The sequence below is a fragment of the Mugil cephalus genome, chromosome 2, assembly GCF_022458985.1.
Source record: "Mugil cephalus isolate CIBA_MC_2020 chromosome 2, CIBA_Mcephalus_1.1, whole genome shotgun sequence".
In the NCBI taxonomy this organism is placed as follows: Eukaryota; Metazoa; Chordata; class Actinopteri; order Mugiliformes; family Mugilidae; genus Mugil; species Mugil cephalus.
The window spans coordinates 13,009,615-13,028,841 of NC_061771.1; the positions used below are offsets into that span (position 1 = coordinate 13,009,615).

The window sequence follows — 19,227 nt, forward strand, 5'->3', positions numbered from 1 at the left end:
TCCTCCACATTAGAGGGGTGATGGTGGAAAGACCATTCTATTTCTTAAAAGTAAAAACCCCTCCTAAAAATCGACTGCCTTTGTGGGGGTCTTTAAAGTGTGTTCATAAATGATACTCCTGATTAATGTTGGCTGACTGAGACGACAGCGACCTGAACTAAGGAGTGTTTTGTCGCTGAGCGCCCCTCCGCTGGTCCGCCGGTGGTAGCGGCTGTAATAACCTTGGTGTGAGCTAGTAGAGCGGCTGGAGAGGGAAAGAGCGACAGGCTGAACGACCGCGGTGGAGGAGGCAGTAGTAGAGGTGGAGGAGGAGCGGCGGAAACCAGCGACCATAGGCGGCGTGAATATGGCGGAGACCGTACGCTCTCTCATCGACTACCGGGACCCACACAACCTGGACAGCGAGAACGGAGAAGGCGTCAAACCCGCGCCGCCGCTACGGGGGTGAGAAAGCATGCAAACCGTGAAACATGACATGAAGCTGATAGTAGAAAACTCTTCCATGGTGCTGTTCCTCTGCCCAATGACAGCCACGCTCACAGAGGTGGGTGTGTGCGCGCATGCACGTGTGAGCGCGAGACGGTGTTTTTAAGTGGAGCTAAAGTTTATAAGCGCGTTTGCTCGTCAAGTTCGTTACCGAGCGAAACCCCGAGTGGGAGAGACACGAGAAGAGAAAACACGCGCGGTTTGTTTCACGCTTGTTGTTGTTGTTATTGTTGTTTTTAACGGTTAATTCCACGCTCCAAATAGGTGTGCGCGCGCGTGTGTACGCGTGCGCATGTTTGGTTTTTCTGTTGTCATTGAATTGTACCTGCTGTAGGTGAAGAGACATTTCACTCACACTCAGTCACACACACATACACAGCCACTAACCAACAACATTTCCATGTGTCTCACACACTTGTTACTTTTTTTCAGGTGAACCCGTGTGAGTGTGATGCGCCTCAAAGTGTGGAGAGGGAAAGTTTTCAGTAACGCTGTGTGCAGCCTTTCAGTCTGACAAAGTTACACAAAGATGTTGGAATTATTATACTGTGTGTGTGTGTGTGTGTGTGTGTGTGTGTAGCTCTGTAAGCGCGCGCCCTCGTCTGTGTTCTGTGTGCTCGTGCGCGTGTGTGTGATTGCGTGAGAGAAAGGCACACACACACAACACGGGGAGGGGAGAGAGCGTGAGAGAGAAAGGAGCTCTGCTGTGTGTGTGTGTGAGAGAGGGTGGGGAGGGGAGGGGAGGGGGGTAGTGTGTGTGTGTGTGTGTGTGTCTGCATATATGTGTGTGTGTGTGGTGTGTGTGTGTGTGCTAGTGCAGAAGAAGGAGGAGGGAGAGTGTGTTTGAGGGATGGGAGGGGGAAAGAGAGTGTGCGTGACTGTGTGTGTGTGAGAGAGTGAGTGAGGGATGAGGAGAGGGAGGGGAGCGCAGTGTGCATGAAGTGTGTGTGTGTGACAAAGAGAACGGGGAGTGTGTGTGCGTGTGGTTGTGTTAGTTTGTGTGTGGTTCAGAGAATGAGTAAGTGTGTGTGTGTTGGGAAGACGGGGTGTGTTTGAGACAAGGGAAAATGTGTTTTAAATGTGTTTTTTTGTGGGTGTGTGTGTGTGAGTCTGCATGCCTGTTGTTGTTTGTGTGTGTGTGTGTGTGTGTGTGTGAGAGAGAAGGAGAAAGACATGCAATAGAAAGAGAGAAACTAATTGTGTGTGTGTGTGTGTGTAGAGGCAGAGTGAAGGGAATAGAGGTGTGTTTACTGTGAAGCAGCAGAGAGACAGAGAGAAAGGATTGTGAGAGACTGTGAAGGACGTGTGTGTGTGTGTGTGAGTGTGTGTGTGTGTGAGGAGGAGCATATAAAAAGTGTATGTGTTTTTGTGTGTGACTGTATGTGTGTATCTGTGTGTGTGAGAGAGAGACAGAGATAGAGGGGAAGTGTGTTAGAGGCACAGAGAAGGGGAGGGGAGAGTGTGTTTGCGCATATGTGTGTGTTGGGAGAGTGGGGGAGGGAATGTGTTTGTTTGTGTGTGTGCACACTTGTGTGTGTGTTAGAGGGAGAGAGAGAGAGAGAGATGGGATGTGTGTGTCTGTGTGAGCATGAAGGACTATGTTTATGTGTAACCAAGTGGTTTGTGGGTTTCAGTGTGTTTTTGGTAGGGATAATAATCCAATGCATGATTGGTAAAGAGGGTGTGTGTGTCTGTGTGTGTGTGTGTGTGTGTGTGTGTGTGTGTGTTTATGTTAATTGTGTGTGTTGCCAGTATTATTTTTTGATGGTACTATAGAAGCATTGCAGAAAGTGCTGAAGGAAAGAGTGTGAGTCTGTCTTTAAGAAACTGAGATGTGTGTGTGTGTGTGTGTGTGATGAACAGAGGAGGGGATGTGTGTGTGCGTGTGTGTGTAACAGACAGTGTGTATGTGTCTCAAAGAGAAGAGAAGATGGAGCGTGTGTGTTGCAGAGAGAGAGAGAGAGGGAGCACATAGTGTGTGTGTGTTAAAGAGAGAAGGGAGGGTGCGTGACAGGGTAAGGATGTGCGTGTGTACATTCACTTGCATGCGTGCAAGCTTTTGAAACAGAAGGGGAGGGTGTGTGTGTGTGAGTCTGTGTGTGTGTGTGTGTGTGTGTGTGAGTCTGTGTGTGTGTCTTGGAAACTGAAAAAGAAGGCTTGGTAGCTAGTACATATGCTGTGTGTGTGTGTTTTCTGTGTTTGTGTATTTGTTCTGGAAGGAGAGGTGTGTGTGTGTGTGTGTGTCAGTGTGTGTGTGTGTTTGCTCTGCAGTCAGTAAGAAAGGGAGGGGTGTGTGTCAAGGGGGAGACAGACACAAGGTTTGTGTGTGCGTCTGTTCATGTGTGTGTAGCTTCTAGACAAGGGCAGTGTGTTTGTGTGTGTGTGTGTGTCATACAGAGGGAAGGAGAGTGTTTATGCATCTACTTTGTTTATGAAAGAGGAAAGGACAGTGTGTGTGTGTATGTGCATGCTCAAAGGAAAAGTACATTTGTGTGTATGTGCAAACTGCGTGTGGGTGGTATGGTATATATGGGGGGGGGGTATGTGTTTGTGTATCTGTTTTATTATTGAGGATTGTTTGTGTGTGTGTGTTAGAGAAAGTGAGAGGAGTGTGCATGAAGGACAGAGCATACATTAGGCTTATTGAGTGAGTTGGTGCGTGTGTGTGAGAGTGATTGTGTTTGTGTAAGCCAGACGTATGTGGAGTAGAAACAGTTGCGTGACAAGAGGTGTGTGTGTGTGTGTGTGTGTGTGTGTGTGTGAGTCTGTGTCTGCCAGTATTATTTGTTTGTGACTGACAAAGAAGAACGCGTTTGATTGGACATGTGTGTATGCATGGATGTATATTGTTGGCGATGTGCGTGAGTCTGAGAATCTGTAATGTGCAGATTGAATGCGTGCTTGCTCGCCGTTGTGTGTGTGTGTGTGTGTCGGTGAGGGGGAAAAAGTGTGTGTGTGTGTCAGAGATGGAACATGAGACTGTGGGTTTGGATATTTGAGAGAGAGAGAGAGAGAGAGAGAGAGTGTGTGTGTGCGCTTCAGTGAGCTTTCCTGTGCGTGTGTGTACGCATGTGAGCTTTACAGAGGGGGAGGGGTGTGTGTGTGTGTGCGTGCATGTGGGCTTGGCTGGAGAGAGGATATTTGTGTGTGTGTGTGTGTGTGTCAGAGAGTGAGTGTGTTTGCGTGCCTGTAAGCCTGAGAGGGAGGGGTGTGTGTGTGTGTGTGTGTGAGTAAGTGTTGAGCGCCTGTTTGCGTGCCTCTGTGTTTGTGTGTGTGGGTGTGTGTGTGTTTGTGCATGCATGTGGGCCAGGGAGGGGGAGTGGTGTGTGTGTCTGTGTGTGTGTGTGTGTGTGTGTGTGTGTGTGTGTGTGCACATGTGGACTCTGTGTGCTCACGCATATGTGGGTCTTGAGTATAGACTTGTTTGTGTGTATTTGTGCGTGTGTGTGTTATCTGGAGTGAGGACGGGAGGGAAGAATGAGAGAATCGATCGAGAAGGGTGAGACGGGAGTGGAGGGGGGATACCGAGGGGTCAGCTCGCTGAAGAAGTGAAGGTGAGACAGATTCGGTTGGCAAGAAAGTTCCCAGAAACTCAGTGAACCGTGACTGGACACACAGACGAACACAGCGAGGACCCAAAATAATCCAGCAAAATATAAACTCAGAGGAAACTGTGTTTTTCTCGGAAGAGGTGCCAGCCTGTTGGGAAGTGTAGTTATAGGACGCCGACCTAAACCTCATGTGTGACAAACTGTTGCAGCATTGTCGTACAGACGACTCTGCTCCGGCCTACGCCATAGATTTCATGTTTGCCTCCTATTGTTGATCTATTAAGAAGAGATGAGAAGTCAGTTTGTGTACATCATTTTTATTTTTTATTTTGTGTTATTTATGTCCATTCATGATTATTTTGTTTTCTTTTTACATGTTCAAAATAAACTAAACAACTATGTGCATTCGCCCATGCACGTTTCCTGGTATGACACAATCAGTATACCATGCTAGTAGGGTTAGCCTTCACAGTGGGATTTCTACCCTTGTGCGATGTGTTGACTCTCACTTCATTTCTCATTTAACTACCGAGACTTCTCAGTTGACCAGCCACACTACGCTGAACCATTCCCCAAAGCGCTTAATCCAATTTCAAAAAAGCATATTTAAACAAGACGTTTGAGTCCTAAATCTTTAACAAAAGAGCCAAAGGCCGCGTGACTTTGCGTAGTTCTAAAGCTGAAATTGGGCTTTGAGTGTATGCAGGTATGGGATTGAGCATTTATTATGGTGTTGTGATGTGTTGCTGTGTTGTATGTGTTCCAGTTCAAGAACAATAGTATAGATTAGATTTTAATATTTCAGCCATATTGCCCAGCCCAGTGTTTATAGAAATAAATTAAATGTTCATCGTGTTCATCATTAATGCATCGATGTGTGGTGACACAGGGAGAGTGTTAGTTGCCACAGAGCATCTAATCAATGTATTGTCGTATCATCCGGAGCGTATTACATAGTCATGTAACTTTACCAGCGCTGTGATTGTTTCCTTTTTAACCGCTTTGTTCCCTATTGATGATAAGTTGTTTCAGGAAGCTGCTGCTAAAAAAAATGCACGATTGTGATTCTGATCTTTGATCTTTTTTAGTTTTATTTTCAAAGCCAACATTTGTGCGGCTGCAGAGGAAAATCTTTACAAGGGGGAGAGAGAGTCTGCACATATGTGAACACAAATGGAGGCGCATGCTCATCTTGTGCAGTCTCTTTAAGCGCACGCACACACACGGCACAGACGTGTGTGTGCTCTGTATCACCAGTCCAGAAGGGAGTGGTGTGGATCAATAGAAAGACAGTGGGTCTGGTTGATATCTCTGCTGAATGAGTATCTCTCCCTCCACTCTCTCTGTTTTCTGCTGCTTCACTTTTTTCTCTTCAAACCCTTTTTTTTTTTTTAGTTCCTTGTGTTTTTTTTTTTCTTCTTCTCTGTTCCCTTCTTTTGGTCTTTAGTTTGCATGCAAACACACACACACACACACACACACACTAACGTGCACACATACTAACACAGACAGTAATGAACACTTCAGAATCCAAAGCACGATCTTCCTATGGCCTAGTTTTAAGGGCCTCCAATGTCATGTGAGTAAAAAATAGACTGACGGAAAACAATATTGAGAACTGTGGTAACCGAACTAGCCCAGATTCGGCGGAGGCGGGATCAGTTTGGCTCTTCGTGGTGCGGCTGTTTTTGCATGGATTTAGTCTGAAGGAGATAATCTCTCTCTCTCTCTGCCGTTCTGAGCTCACACAGGTGGCTGCATTCATGCTCTCTGGAGTAATGGCACGCTCCTAGTGGCGATACAGAGGTCACGGGCTCAAGGATAAACCCTAACTAGAGCTCATAATCTCAGTATGACTGGTCCGGTCATTATTCAGATGTCATTATTCATGTCTGTCGCTTGACTGTCAGCACTCTGTGAAAAGGTGACGGCGTGAGCAAGGTAGTTGTTTGTGACCTTCAAACTTTACATTCTGGTGGACTAACAAATAAACCTGGCTAGTGGATTATTATTATTATTTATTCCAAGGCACAATATGACGCTCATTTAACTAAAACGTAAGTATCTAAAGTATCTATGGTTTATATTCTCACAGCAGTTAGACCGTAGAAGGCTACGTTGCGTAAAGCATTTATTTTGGTGTGACGGTGTGTCGGCATCGTTTAGTAATTACACTGCTAAATCGATAGTCGGCAACTATCCAGCTGTGTTGAGTTTTTCTGTGTACTTTGCACAATGGCCACTGGAACTGAGCGACACAGGTTGGAGCTGAATTTAATAAACGTCGAACACATAGTCACTGAAACCAGTGCAACACAGAACAGAGAGAGAGAGTTTGTTGGAGGGAGAATTTCGGTGCTTTTCCTTCCGCTGAGACGCTTCATCAGGGAAATTTATTTTGGACCAATCACAGCTGCGTCGCTATGGGGCGTAGTCAGCCTTTTTTTGGGGAGTGGTGTGAGCCAGGTTGATGTGGTTTGTACTTTTTTTCTTTAACTTATTTTTCAATTATTTAAAATTAAAAGACCTCTTATAGTGCTACCGAGCAGCTTTGTGGGTCTTTGTTTTGTTCGTCCGGTGCATGAGGACTCGCATACCATTGGTATGATGCTAATCCACTGATCAACAGGTGGTGGTAATACATTATGTGTCAGCCAATGTTTCAGAATACAGTGCTGCACAATTCTTTAACATCAAGTGTTAATCATTATCTGGATACTTTTCCTATATGGCTGCATGGTGGGTTTCAGAAATATTAGAAATGTTTCTTTATTTTATGTTATTCAGTGTCAGTGCCAAAACCTTTTCATCACTAATTTAAAAATAAACAAAAACTATTTCTTACGTAGTGTTTATTAATTCTTATTTATTGAGAAGTTTTGTTTTAGCTGTGTGGTGACAACATTTCCCCTTTGTTCAGACTGAACATAGAGTTTTAAACTTATTGCTTAAATTGCTCCAATACACATTATAAAAATCATCATGCCCAAAAAATGTGTTGTCCAGGACTGGAGCGATTTACTTCTAATTGAAAGGGAAATATAAAACCACGCGCTACATTTTACTCTCACACAGTAAAGAACAATGTAAATAATCATTGTCTACATACTGTGTGTTGTGTTTTTTCTTACATAGGAAGGGAGGGCAGCACAGTTTGCATTGATTGGGGGGGGCATCATCATATTGATCACACTGTGACCTGATTGATGTGAAGTTTGGCCAGTGAGCCCATTGATTAAATGATAATTGTGCGCATTTGTGTGTCTGTGTATTTTCTGCAGGCGCGGCTGTGGGAGGAAAAGAAAAGGGACACCAGTGAAAGTCTTTGTTACACACACTGAGGAGGAGAGCGTGCCTGAACACAGCTTCAGCCCAGGTGTGTGCGTTTTCATGTGTTATATCTGCATGCCATATTCTTGCAGCCGTCAACTGTGCATGTTGTGTGCGTGCGTGCGTGTGTGTGTACATGTTAGCGTGTGTATGTTTGTGTGACTGTGATTGGTGTGGGGGTGGAGCGTGTGCGAGTGAGTGTGACCTACTTTTGTGCATGTCAGTATTCATGTGCTTGCGTGCGCTGCTATGTGCACCTGTGTGTGTGCGCTGGAGGAGATGGGGTGATGACCTTTGTGTGTGTGTGTGTGTTTGTGTGTGTGTGTGTGTGTGTGCCTGTGTCCTTTTATACTGACTGTTGCCGTCCTCTCAGGTGATAGGAAGGAAGCAGGAGAGAATAAACGGCCCAGTCTGGACGGGCCTTTCTACAACACCCAGCCAGCTCCTCACATCTGGTGAGTGTAAATGACCACGTTTCTATTAATTGACGCAAGTATCGTCTTCTTTTGCTGTTTTAGTAACAGACTAAATGGTTACTCATCTTCACTTCGTATTTCAACCACATGGTGTGGCTGATTTATACGTGAGATGTCAGAGGAATGCACTTGACTAGCGTGTAGGAAACAAAACCCTGTGGGCCCGGGGTTGAAGATCCCTGCCCTGAAGCACTGACGCGTGTTTGTATGTGTGGATTCTTTGTGTTTGTTTTACATGCATTTGACTGCTCGGGCCCTGCAGTCAAAGAAAAAAAAAAGCTAACCTAACAGCTAGAAGAAACAAACATATATTCATACTACAGTTCAGTCACTGCTGTTGAAATGTCCCTGTTCAAGCAATATGTGAGACACACACACAGAAACCTTAGTGCAAGGACCTAAGAAGTAGTATCAACCTTTAAAGCGTATGTACTCACAATGAACCAGAGACACATGATAATTAGTAATTAGAGACACCTTCAGGATTGTTTTATGAAAAACAGCATGAAAAAAAAGATCCAACAGAATAAATGTCAAGAACATACACCAATAAGGTGAAACATTATGAATATTGTGTAGGTTTCCCCTGTGCCTCCTAAACTCATCAGAGAATGGACATGGGTCTTCTGAGGGTGTCCTGTGGTGTCTGGTAACAGGATGTTGTTAGTGGGGGTCTTTGGGTCCTGTGGGTTGAGGGGAGGGGCCTCTGTGGATCAGACTGGTTCCAGTGCATCCCACAGATACTTGATCAGTGAATTTGCAGTTCACCCCTTGTTCTGTCTTTCATGTTTTTTGATATGTTCGTAAAGCTTTTTTGTGTGTGTGTGCATCCTGCTGTGGTATCATTGCTATCAGGTGGAGGTGCCTGGTCAGGTCTTGGTGGGTGGTACATGTCTAAGTAACTCTAATACCAGGTCCAAACGTTTACCAGCAGATCAGTGTATTGTCACAGGATGGTCAGTGGTTTTAATGTTGTGGCTGATCGGTGTATCTGGCGAATGTAATGAATCTGACCCACAATGTCTTTCACCTGCCAGTGATCCATCAGAGATGGCTCATGGCAAGATGTCCACTGGATCCAGGACCAGCTCCTGCTCAGCCTCTACACCAGCTCCATCTCCGGCTGCTTCCTCAGCCCCAACCCCTACACCAGTTCCCGCTCCCGCCCCGGCCACTGCGACCTCAGCTCAAGCGCGCTCTCTGACCCCAGCATCCACAGCTCCAGCTGCCCCGGCGGCCTCTGCTCCGGCCCCGACGGCCAGCTCCTTCCCTCCCTCCCCTAACTGCCGTATCCGGGAGGTAAACTGCGGCAGCCAGGTGCGCCTGGTTGTTATCGCCATCCGAGACATCACCAAGGGAGAGGAGATCACTGTGGACTACAGCCTGACGGAGTGGGGAGAGAACCTGGTCAGTGCCACAACGGACACATCCATATAGTGCACACAAGTGTTTTTATTCCCTCATCCTTAACCCTACAAATAATCACTTTTGCACTCTTAAACTAATTACCTACCAGTGCACTGTGTGTTCCCTTTCGGTTCTGTTGCCACAAATACAGGCAACCTAACAATGTCCTGATATTTCCACTACAAATAGGTCAGTTTAGCTGCCGAACATATTGTCAGCAAAACTTGTTTGTCCAAACTGAGGAGCTGAGGCTCTGTGCTGGGTGGACTATTTTCCACTGGCATTTCAACGTGTTCTCTGTGAAAATACGTAACTTTTCCCACCGACAGTAACCTGAATGTACTGAATATATTATGTGTCGACTGGATAGAGCTGCTCTTGTTTGTCTAATGATCTCATTTCATTTGTCCGACCTTAATTCTTAATTCTTATCTGTTTCAACCTCAGCCCAATTTCAAATCTAAATCAGAATCAGGATACTTTATTAATCCTTCGTGGAAATTGTTTAAAACCGACCACTTCAGCAGTTTAACCTGAAGAAATGATCTCACTGGTGCAGAAACACTCTCACACACACTGTGAATAGAGCCCATGAAGACTCCGAACAAGCAGCCATATGCGTCTTCACACACTCCTGATCAGCTTCACACACTCATTGTCTCACACACACATGCACACATTGATACTACACACACACGCCAGGCAAGGCATGGGGTTACCATGGTGATGGCTGAGCTCCAGCTCTCCTTCTACCTATAGTGCTTTAGCAACAGTAACCATGGTTATTACATGACATCTGTTCCTTTAATGGGTTTTTATTTAGGGTTGGATCAGTTCACTCAACAAAACCATGATGTCGATATCCAGTCAAGGAAAAACTGAACTGATGTCACTGATGAACTGACATCGGGGGTTGAAGGGGAACCAAAGCTGCTCATTGTTCCTTCAAATTTGAATTATTTGCGGAAATTAATAAATCTGAATCACATTCTTTTGGGTTTGTTATTGAATGGTTGATCTGTCCTCGACCTGGTATTTCTGAATGAATTACGATTCCTTAAATTCTCAAAAGAACGTGACGTAATTATTGAATTATGAATTTGGAGTCCTAATATTACTAGCATCAGTGGTCACAGCCAACTATTGAGAGGTGTCCTCCTGATTTGTGAGTGACAGCTGAGGCTGATTGTGATGGCAAACATAAAGCTGCATTGTGTTTTTTCCCCACAGGGTTTCCGTGGTACTGTGTCTCCAGCGCAGCACGAGTGTAACTCTGACACCGAGAATAACAACAGTATCAAAAAGGTAAAAAAATACCAAATGTTTCCTAAAAACACACAGACTAACTGAATGTCAATTTGATCATTTGAAGACGTAACAAGTTCACATTATACACTACATAGAGGTGGGGAGGGCTATTTCAGGCAGCCACAGCCCAGAAAGTCTCAGTATTTGCTTTTGAGTACATGTGTTGTTGTGGACTGATTGACAGTAGTTGGTGTCCAAATGCACAGACGTGTTCTTGCTTGTTGTGTGTCATTTGTCCAAAATATATCACTCACATATAAGAAGTTGAAGCCTTTCCACCATAAAATGTTGATGGAAGACATTTCTGTGGATAAAGTTTACTATGAGCAGTTGCAATGATGTGAATTTTAAAGTAACTTTGAAAACAGCTGCCAACAATGGGCAATGGCTGTGCTAACAATTAGTACTTTACTCATTTTTATAATCTACTCGGGTTGAAGGAGTCGGCAACTGCAACAAAAAGGTGCAAATTGCCTGTTGCTCCTTTGAGCGACTTGTCCTCCGTAGTAAAGAGCCCAAGGCTAATGTGTACAGTAGTAATTTGACCTGTCTGCTTTGTCAGAATGACTAAGAAAACTAGCTTCTATAGCCAGACTCAGTTCTTATGTTATTTTCCAGGGAAGTTGGTCTGGTTTCTAGGCTATTAGAAAACAAAACTTCATAAGCTGACGAGCTAAAACACACACAAACATTTAGTCCAGTGCTTCCAGAAACAGGAAGAGTATCTAGTGTCACTCACTCTAGGCTCAACCAAGACCTGAATGACTTTGTTATATGAGTCAGATAATGTGCAAATAAATTTAACTGCATACAAAAACACTTTGTGCTGCTCACAAACATTTGCCTTGCACTTGTACACTTTGGAAATTTAAGTAGTATCCTAAAAGCATCATTATACGCCACCTGAAGCTTTTTAATTTTTGCTTTTCTGTATCTGCACCACAAGTGGACTGTATAGACGCTGTGCATTAAGATCTGAAGAGGGCTTTCGTAACATCATCAGTACACATATGGAATTTGCGTGCCGGCATGTTTGCTTTTTACAGTTTACAGCACTAACGCTGCACATCGTCAAATTGTTTAACGAAAAGATTAAATCTGTCTTTTCACACAAAATATAAAAACGTTAGAAATCTTGCAAAGTTCCGATTTTTTACGACTAATGCTGCTTAAACCGTGGAACTGATCAAGGATGTGACACCAGGAAAGGGCTTAAAAACTACCTGCAAACAGTGAACTCATTTGTGACAGAAAAAGAAGCTTTTGCATGTTTAAGAAAATTCGAGTGGAGAGATTGTTTTTTTTTCCATTCCTGTATAGTGAATGCACCTCATTGACATCAGTGCAGTAAAAGCCATGTCTGACTCCTTACAACACAAACACCGAGTGTTTAGTGTGCAAGTGTAGCTGATGTGATTGTTACATACACCTGTGCCTGCAGGGTGTCACCTGTCTGTCTGGTCGTGGGTGGATATCGCTAATTATTATCATTATGGTGGATTCTTCCTCCTACTTCTCTAGATAATTGTTTTATTATGTATAGTAATGGCCGAAGGTGTCAGTTTAACTCCTTTGAAACAAACAGCATAAGTAATTTTAACTGCTTTACGCTTAGTGTCTCTGTGATTTCTTTTTTTTCCCTCATAGTAAATGGTCCAGCTGGGAGACATTACAACAGTCTCTGTCAATACGCTTTGATTTTCTTACCAGCGACTCTCAACTTTAATAACTCTCCTGACTCTGAATCTAATTAGATTAATAAAAGTAAAACATGCTTTTAATGTTCATGTTTTAATGTCAGCAGTGGCTCTAAAACTTCACTTTAATGCTGACAGACACAGTGGTGACAGCTTTGAGGGGACTCTTTAGGTTAGTTTGAATGAACACAAACCTACGCATGTTTTTTTTAAAATTTTATTGCATAAAATGTTTCTGCCGCTCTTTTCGCTTCCAGGAGGATGAGCCCCTCTCTCTGACGGCCCCCCAGCAGCAGCGGCATCAACAACAGCGTCATCAGCAGCAGGAATACGTCACCCCCTCCTGGTCCCTCTCTCCCTCCTCGTCCCCCATCTCCCACTCTGACGCCAGCGACTCAGACGTCGGAGACGAGGACAACTCCAGCCCACGTGGCCGTGCACTACGTCGGCGAAAGAAACGCCGCGGCACTCCCTCAAAGAAGAAGACACCCCACCGGACCCCACCCGGGCGCCCGCCGACTCTTTCCCCCTCCAGTGCTCCTCATCACACCCGTCCAGTCCCTTCATCCCACCCTTTAGCGCAGTCCTCCCCTCCCTGCTCGTCCTCCTCCTCTTCCTCCTCGTCCAGGCCTGTGTTTAAGCCTCCGGCTCCCCTGGCCTCCAACGCCGCAACCAACATCTCCACAAATGTCCCCAAGGGAGCAGTGTCCATAGACGCCATGCGCCAAACCTGCGAGTACTGTGGACGCCACTTCCGCTCCCTGGGGCGCCACTTAGACAAACATCACGCCCACCAGCCCGACGTGTGCTCCGCCCTGGTGGAGCGCTACACACAGATCCCCCGCCTGCACGCGCAAAACACGAACCCCGCCACGGCTCACACACAGCAACCTTCAAAACTGTCACACGCCACAGGACAGAGTCGCAGCTCAGATGTTGCACAAAGCGGCGTCCAGGACCTCTCCATGTCTCCGCCCACTCTCATGGCAGCCAACCAATCCGCTGCCCCGTCCGGCAGGAACGCTACTCCTCCCATGCTGACTCCTCCGCGGGGACAAAATGCAGTGCCGGTGTCTGTCCTAAAGAGGAGCCCGCCCCCTGTGACTGTGACGCAGTCCAGGAAGGCAGCGACGAGGAGGCCTAAGAAAGAAAGGCAGGTGGAGGAAGAGGAGGACGAGGAAGAAGATGTGGAGGTCGTAGAGGTGACGAGGCCTAAAGAGGAGGAAGATGTAGAGCTGGTGTGCCCCCAGTCCTTCAGCAGCAAGTTGGCCAAAGACATAAAGCCACCAAAAGAAGAGGAAGACGAGGTGGATGAGGAGGAGGAAGAGGAGGAAGAAAATGGGGTGATGGAGGTGGAAGATGATAGTGGGACAGAAGAAAAGGAAAAGGACTTACTGAGGTAACCGGATGTCTTTATGTGAGCAAATGAACTCATATTTTGTAGCCTGCAGTTACTTCATCTGTTCTCTTGATTACAGTTATTAATAATAATTACTAGTTACAGTTACAGCGACACTCACTAACTCACCTAGAGTTGACACAACAACCTGAAAATGAACTTCCTGCTACTAAATAACATTATTCATTCACTGGAATAATTTAAACCAACACATTAAGTACAAATTGAAGGATATAGATTACCATATCAGGGATTGTAAAAACTAATACCTTCATTTCATCTGGCAGTCTTCTTATAATTGCTGCTGGACTCCAACGTACCAGCTAATAAATAAATATACTTCCCTTTCTGTCTTTTTCTCCGTAGTTCGGGCCGGCACCACATGTTGCCCCTCCTCTCGTCCCTGTCCTCTCTGGTGCTGTACCTCCGTCGGCTGCAGCACTCTGCCTTCTTGTCCCTGTCTCGGCAGCTGCAGTCAGCTGAGGCCTGGCGGCTCCTCTGCCACTCCAGCCTGGCGCTCCTCATCCTGTACAACCGGAGACGCGAGTGTGAGGTCTCCAAGCTCTCTATCGCAGAGTATCGTGCTCGCATTACTCCCCAGTGCCCCGTTCCCGTCCCGCCCGGTGCTCCTCCGGCCCTCACACCGCTGGAGGCCTCCCTTTCCCCCTTTGAGCGCCTGGTGCTTCCCCACCTCCCCAGAGTTGGGGTCCAGGGGAAACGTGGGCGCGTCCAGCCCCTCATCCTCCCCCCTCACTGTGAGCCCTGCCTGGAGCTTCTCCTGCAGACGCGGCAGGATGTTGGAGTCGACCCCACAAACCCATACGTCTTCGCCCGACCCTACCACTCTCCCGCCACTCCGCTGCGTGGCACTGACCTCCTCCGCAGCCTGGCCCGCTCCAGCGGAACCCGCAACCCCCGCGCCCTGACCCAGACCAGGGTTCGCCGCCAGGTGGCGATCCTCACCCAGCTGCTGCTTCTAGGAGAAGGGGAGGAGCCCGGACAGCCGGGGGGCAGCGCTGTGGAGAGACTGGAGCACTTCCTGGAGCGGGAGTACCACGTGACTCAGAACTGCGCCGGAATCGGCCAAGACCCAGGGCTGATGGGCAGAGTGGGCCGGGTGGTGCTGTGTGGAGAGAGGGATGGAGTGCTGTTCAGGGGAATGAGCCTGAACCACATCTGTCTGGAACTGGACGGTGAGACTGATGGATGGCTGGATGAATGGGAGTGGGGCTGGTGTCTTCATCTCTTCTACTTACATCCTTTCATTCTGTCTGGACTGAGATCCCTCTAAAGATTTTTGTGGATGGTTGTGTGCGATCGGAGTTTGATTGTTTACACAGAGATTTGTAACGAATTAAACTAATACGGTCCTGCTTTTTCTTTTCTCCTTCTCCCCCATCCCCCCCTCTAGTTATGTCAGGCAACTCTGCAGACTCGTACTCGGAGGCAGAGTCTGAAGGGGACCATGTGAAGGAGAAGGTCGAGGTGTCCTCCCCTGCTCCTGCTCTGAACCCAACACCTACCCTGCTGTATGTCAGGAAGGGCAAGAACAACGGGCGGGTGGGGCGACCCAAGAAGCTCAAGAACATCCAGCCGCCCCCTCCACCTCCTCCACCACCCCCACCTCCGCCCGCAAACCGCAGGAGAGGCTCAGGTCAGCCTAAATCAGGTTTGTTTATGTGTCGCACGTGAGGGTATTTGCACAGTTTAATGAAACGCTAAAGATTGTGCAGATAAGATTATCACAGCAACCTGTGTCCCCAACGTTTTTTCAAGAAAGACAGGAGAAAAAAAATGCAAGTTTCAGGCAGTCTGTCTTTAGAGGTGAATCACGATATGCAGGTACATGTTTATCCCAGTAGGACGGTTCCCAGATTGAGTCAAAGGACGTGTGCACTGCTGAGAGCACATAGAACTAAAATCATCTCCTACGAGTCAGAACATTTGCATTTGAAGTGGAAGGAAAGATCTTCTGTTCCTACATCGTCAAGATTATCTGCTTTTAATAAAGAGAAGTGGCTTATAACAAGAGACGTATTTATATACAGTGAATTTAAGTTCAGATCTGTTGTGAGTGTTGTCAGATTTCTAAAACATTAAGGGATGAATCCATTATATGACATGAAGTGTAGTGACTTTGTCGTGGACTGAAATCAATAAAAGTCCAACTGGAGGCAGAGTCACTGGTGGCCACTGAGTACAAAGCATAATTTAAATGCCAATATTCAACATAGTTTGTTAACTGAACTTAAGAGCTACACTTAGGACAAAATAGTGATGCAGATTGATTGGCTATTATTTTCAGCATAGAAGTGTGGGGACATTTTAAAGTGATTCAGCTCTAGAGAACTGTGGGGTTTTTTAGGCAGTGCCCAGAAATAAAAGAGCCACTGAATTTGGAGTTAATTGCTCACATGTAAAGAGTGAACTCAACAGGCTGAAGCACTTTTACGCTTTTCTGAAATCTAAAAAGGACAAAAACACACACACAACACTGTGACTAACTTTGCCAAAAAGACTTCACAATGTGTGGCCGACCCATTCTTTTCAAAGCCAAAAAATAGATTTTTTTATAAATTCCTACTCTTTGGTCTTGTTCCTGGTTTCCTTTCTCTCTAGTGTGCTGAATTAGCATCACTTCTCAGAGAAATATAAGTATAAGTAAGTATAGTTGATAAAGAAAGTTTTAATTTCTTTCAACTTAACTACATACTTCAATTCCACTGTGTTGACAATACATTTACAGTGACTTTTATTATTCAGTTTGGGAAGAGAAGAGCAGGAAAAGAAGTGAAAGTTTTATTATGTCAGAGTCCTAGTGTATGACTAATGCTGTCCCAAGTTTTATTCTTCCTCCTGTGATTTTAAGAGTGTGATGGTCAGTGGGAGATCCGCTGGAGGTTTCTCACTATCCCCGTGATTCAGAGAGGCTGTTATTAAAACACAAAACATTGTGTATTCATCTGCTCCGTTGTAGGAAAGCGAGGCGTCCTGAAGCGGCCCTGGTCGGAGGCGGAGCGCGCTGCGGTCGAGGAGCACCTGACCCAGAACATTAACGAGCTTCGCGTCCCGGCCAAGGCCGACTGTGAGCGCTGCCTGCAGCAGTGCCCTCTGCTGGTCAGCAACCAGCGCGACTGGCGAGCCATCAAGTTCTACTGCCACAACCGCATCCAGCTGCTGAAGAAAAATCAGCGACGAGAAAGTGCACCTCAGCCCCTCACTGTGTGCTGAGAGAGACGGGGGGGGGACGTAGGGCCAGAGCAGAGTCTCAAATGGTACCCGCTGCCCATGAAATGCACTAATTTTGAGAGGACGGTCCTAAATTTCTCTCCACTCTCTCTGGAGGTGTGGCTGGATTTTTGACATGGCTTTAATTTGACCCATGATGGCATTTTATTTTGAGCCATACAAGAACAGAACATTTCAACTAACATTCTTTTGCTGCTCTATTTTAAGGTCTTAAAATTGCACCCGTTTGTGGTGCCAGTGTTTGACGGTTGCAGGTCTTGTCAAAAATAGTGTTCTTTAGACGGGTGCCGTTTGAGACATGCCTCGAGGGACTTTAGAGGAATGACACGGGCTGCAGCCTGTGTCACGTTGTACATGGACATTTATTTCCTTCCACAGTGGATACACTAAACCCAACATGTAAACAATGGAGGCAACTTATCTCTACAGTGTTGTTATATGGACGTTGTGAAGTAGCATTAGTGTTTTATGCACTTGGAGACGTTAATAGGACAAATGACCCGTGCTTGGGTCACAGTTTCCTTCATAGCAGCTTTATAATTAGAGTAGGCCTAACTACTGCTAACCACGAGAGGAATAGCCTGATCTTTCCTCAAACAAGCTAGTTCTACTTTTCATATGACTGTGCAATCCTGACTATAGTTTCCAGATATCTGGACCTTAATTTACATGTGAGGTACAAAATATGATGAATGAGTTACACTTCTGCATTTACTATGAAGTTGTTTTTTTTTTTGTTGTTTTTTTTTTAAATTGAATGACATAATTGCGTTATGGAGATCATTTTTGGAGATTTCGGTTTTATGTCGGACAATGGCCACTGAATGTTGTAAGGTTACTTTTGGATCCCTTAAGTGTTTGTTAAATCTCCAGCTGCAAATCTGTTGTCAAGTCTGTTCTCCAATTAACAGAAACACTCAACATCTGCAGTGTGTTCATGTTTCCTTTTGTTTCTGCCTGTTGCACACTTGCTATTAAAAGTGGTAAAAAGAAAAGGGTGCTACGGGCCAATGAGCTGGATATCACTTTATTTGTGCAGAGATTTGTCTAAGGTTACTTAAACAGTGGCCATTTGTTACAGGAGAGATTGTTCTGTGGCGCCACTTTTTGTTGCATTGTCTGTGTTGTCTTTTCCAATGGCAAGAGCTCCTCGTGTCTTTTACCCAGCCACACTACACAGTTTGCAGCTCAACCAGATTTGCGGTTTCCCTCCGGTGTTGCTGGAAATCTGCATCTATCGGCTTAAAAAGAAAACCTCTGTGAAACCTCAAGGCAGATACTTGAAGTTATTTAAACCTTTTACAGAGTCTTTATGTTCTCTCTTGCTCTAGCCTTGCCAGTTACATTGTACATAACAAATCTATTATCATTATGCTAACTGGTTGTTTGTGCTAGACAATATGTAGCTTTCTCCATTTATGAGTTGTTGCTATCTGTACATAGGCCAGTTTTGTAAATACTCCTCAGAGAAGCGAAGAAAAAACACAATGTATGACACGCCTTAGTTATTGTGTTCTGTTTTTTCTTTTTTATAAGTCTTATAAAAACTTAACGTTCTGTTTTGTGTCCTGTGATCATTTATTTCTTTGTAACTTTTAATGTTACTTCATGTCAGAAATTATTGGCGTAATATGTAAAACCAGCAGTGCACTGTTGAAGACACTAGATGGAGGTGTTGCTTCATAAACCACAACAGGCCGCAGGCAACAATAGATTATACCAGCTGCTCTTATTATACAGTTCAGTGAGGACAGATCATCTGGAAACAACGTGCAAAATTGTGTTAAGTAACAAGAGCTTGAGATGAAATATTTCGCCATCAGACGAGAAGGGACTCAACCAGGGGAGAGGAGGCTCAGATGAAGTATCTTTATTTTTTAACATTTGAATAACAACCATCAAACAGCAACAATCTCAAATGAGAAGAAAACAACAACCAAAAAAAGGAAAGCATGGTCACAGTTCATTTCTATGTGGTGTCCAGGCATGCTAAACCATGCCATGATGGTGTCAGTTCCCATGTCCTCCGAAAGATGTCCCCCTTATTTTTTAAGGTGTATGTGCGTTGTTCCAAGTTTCATTTGTTTAAACAAAGTCAATGATGGGTGTTTGTTGATTCCAGCTGAGTAGGATGCATTTCTTTGCTGTGTAGGATTTTATGTTGATCCTCTTCCTGCATGTGTGTGGCATCCAGTGTCTCCTGCATTTCTGTACCAAAGAGGTAACGTATTGATGTATTGTCCACTTCATTTATCCCATGCAGGCAATTCAGTTTACAGCTCCCAGCACAATAAACCAATCATTAAAGCAGTCATTCATTAGAC

The 19,227-nt window shown here is 45.3% G+C and overlaps 1 protein-coding gene across 2 annotated transcripts; it reads left to right on the plus strand.

Annotated features, from left to right (window-relative positions):
• Nucleotides 1-250: 250 nt before the first annotated feature.
• Nucleotides 251-18,460, plus strand: si:dkey-117m1.4. Of its 2 annotated transcripts, none has more exons than XM_047578889.1 (9): nt 251-444; nt 7,319-7,413; nt 7,741-7,822; nt 8,881-9,250; nt 10,481-10,555; nt 12,513-13,654; nt 14,021-14,847; nt 15,066-15,323; nt 16,632-18,460. In XM_047578889.1, the coding sequence occupies exons 1-9, from the start codon at nt 347-349 to the stop codon at nt 16,883-16,885; spliced, it is 3,201 nt and encodes a 1,066-aa protein (XP_047434845.1). In that variant the 5' UTR covers nt 251-346; the 3' UTR covers nt 16,886-18,460. The 2 variants fall into 2 exon arrangements, with proteins under 2 accessions (XP_047434845.1, XP_047434846.1); XM_047578890.1 differs by having other exon boundaries at nt 15,066-15,308.
• The last annotated feature ends 767 nt before the right edge of the window (nt 18,461-19,227 follow it).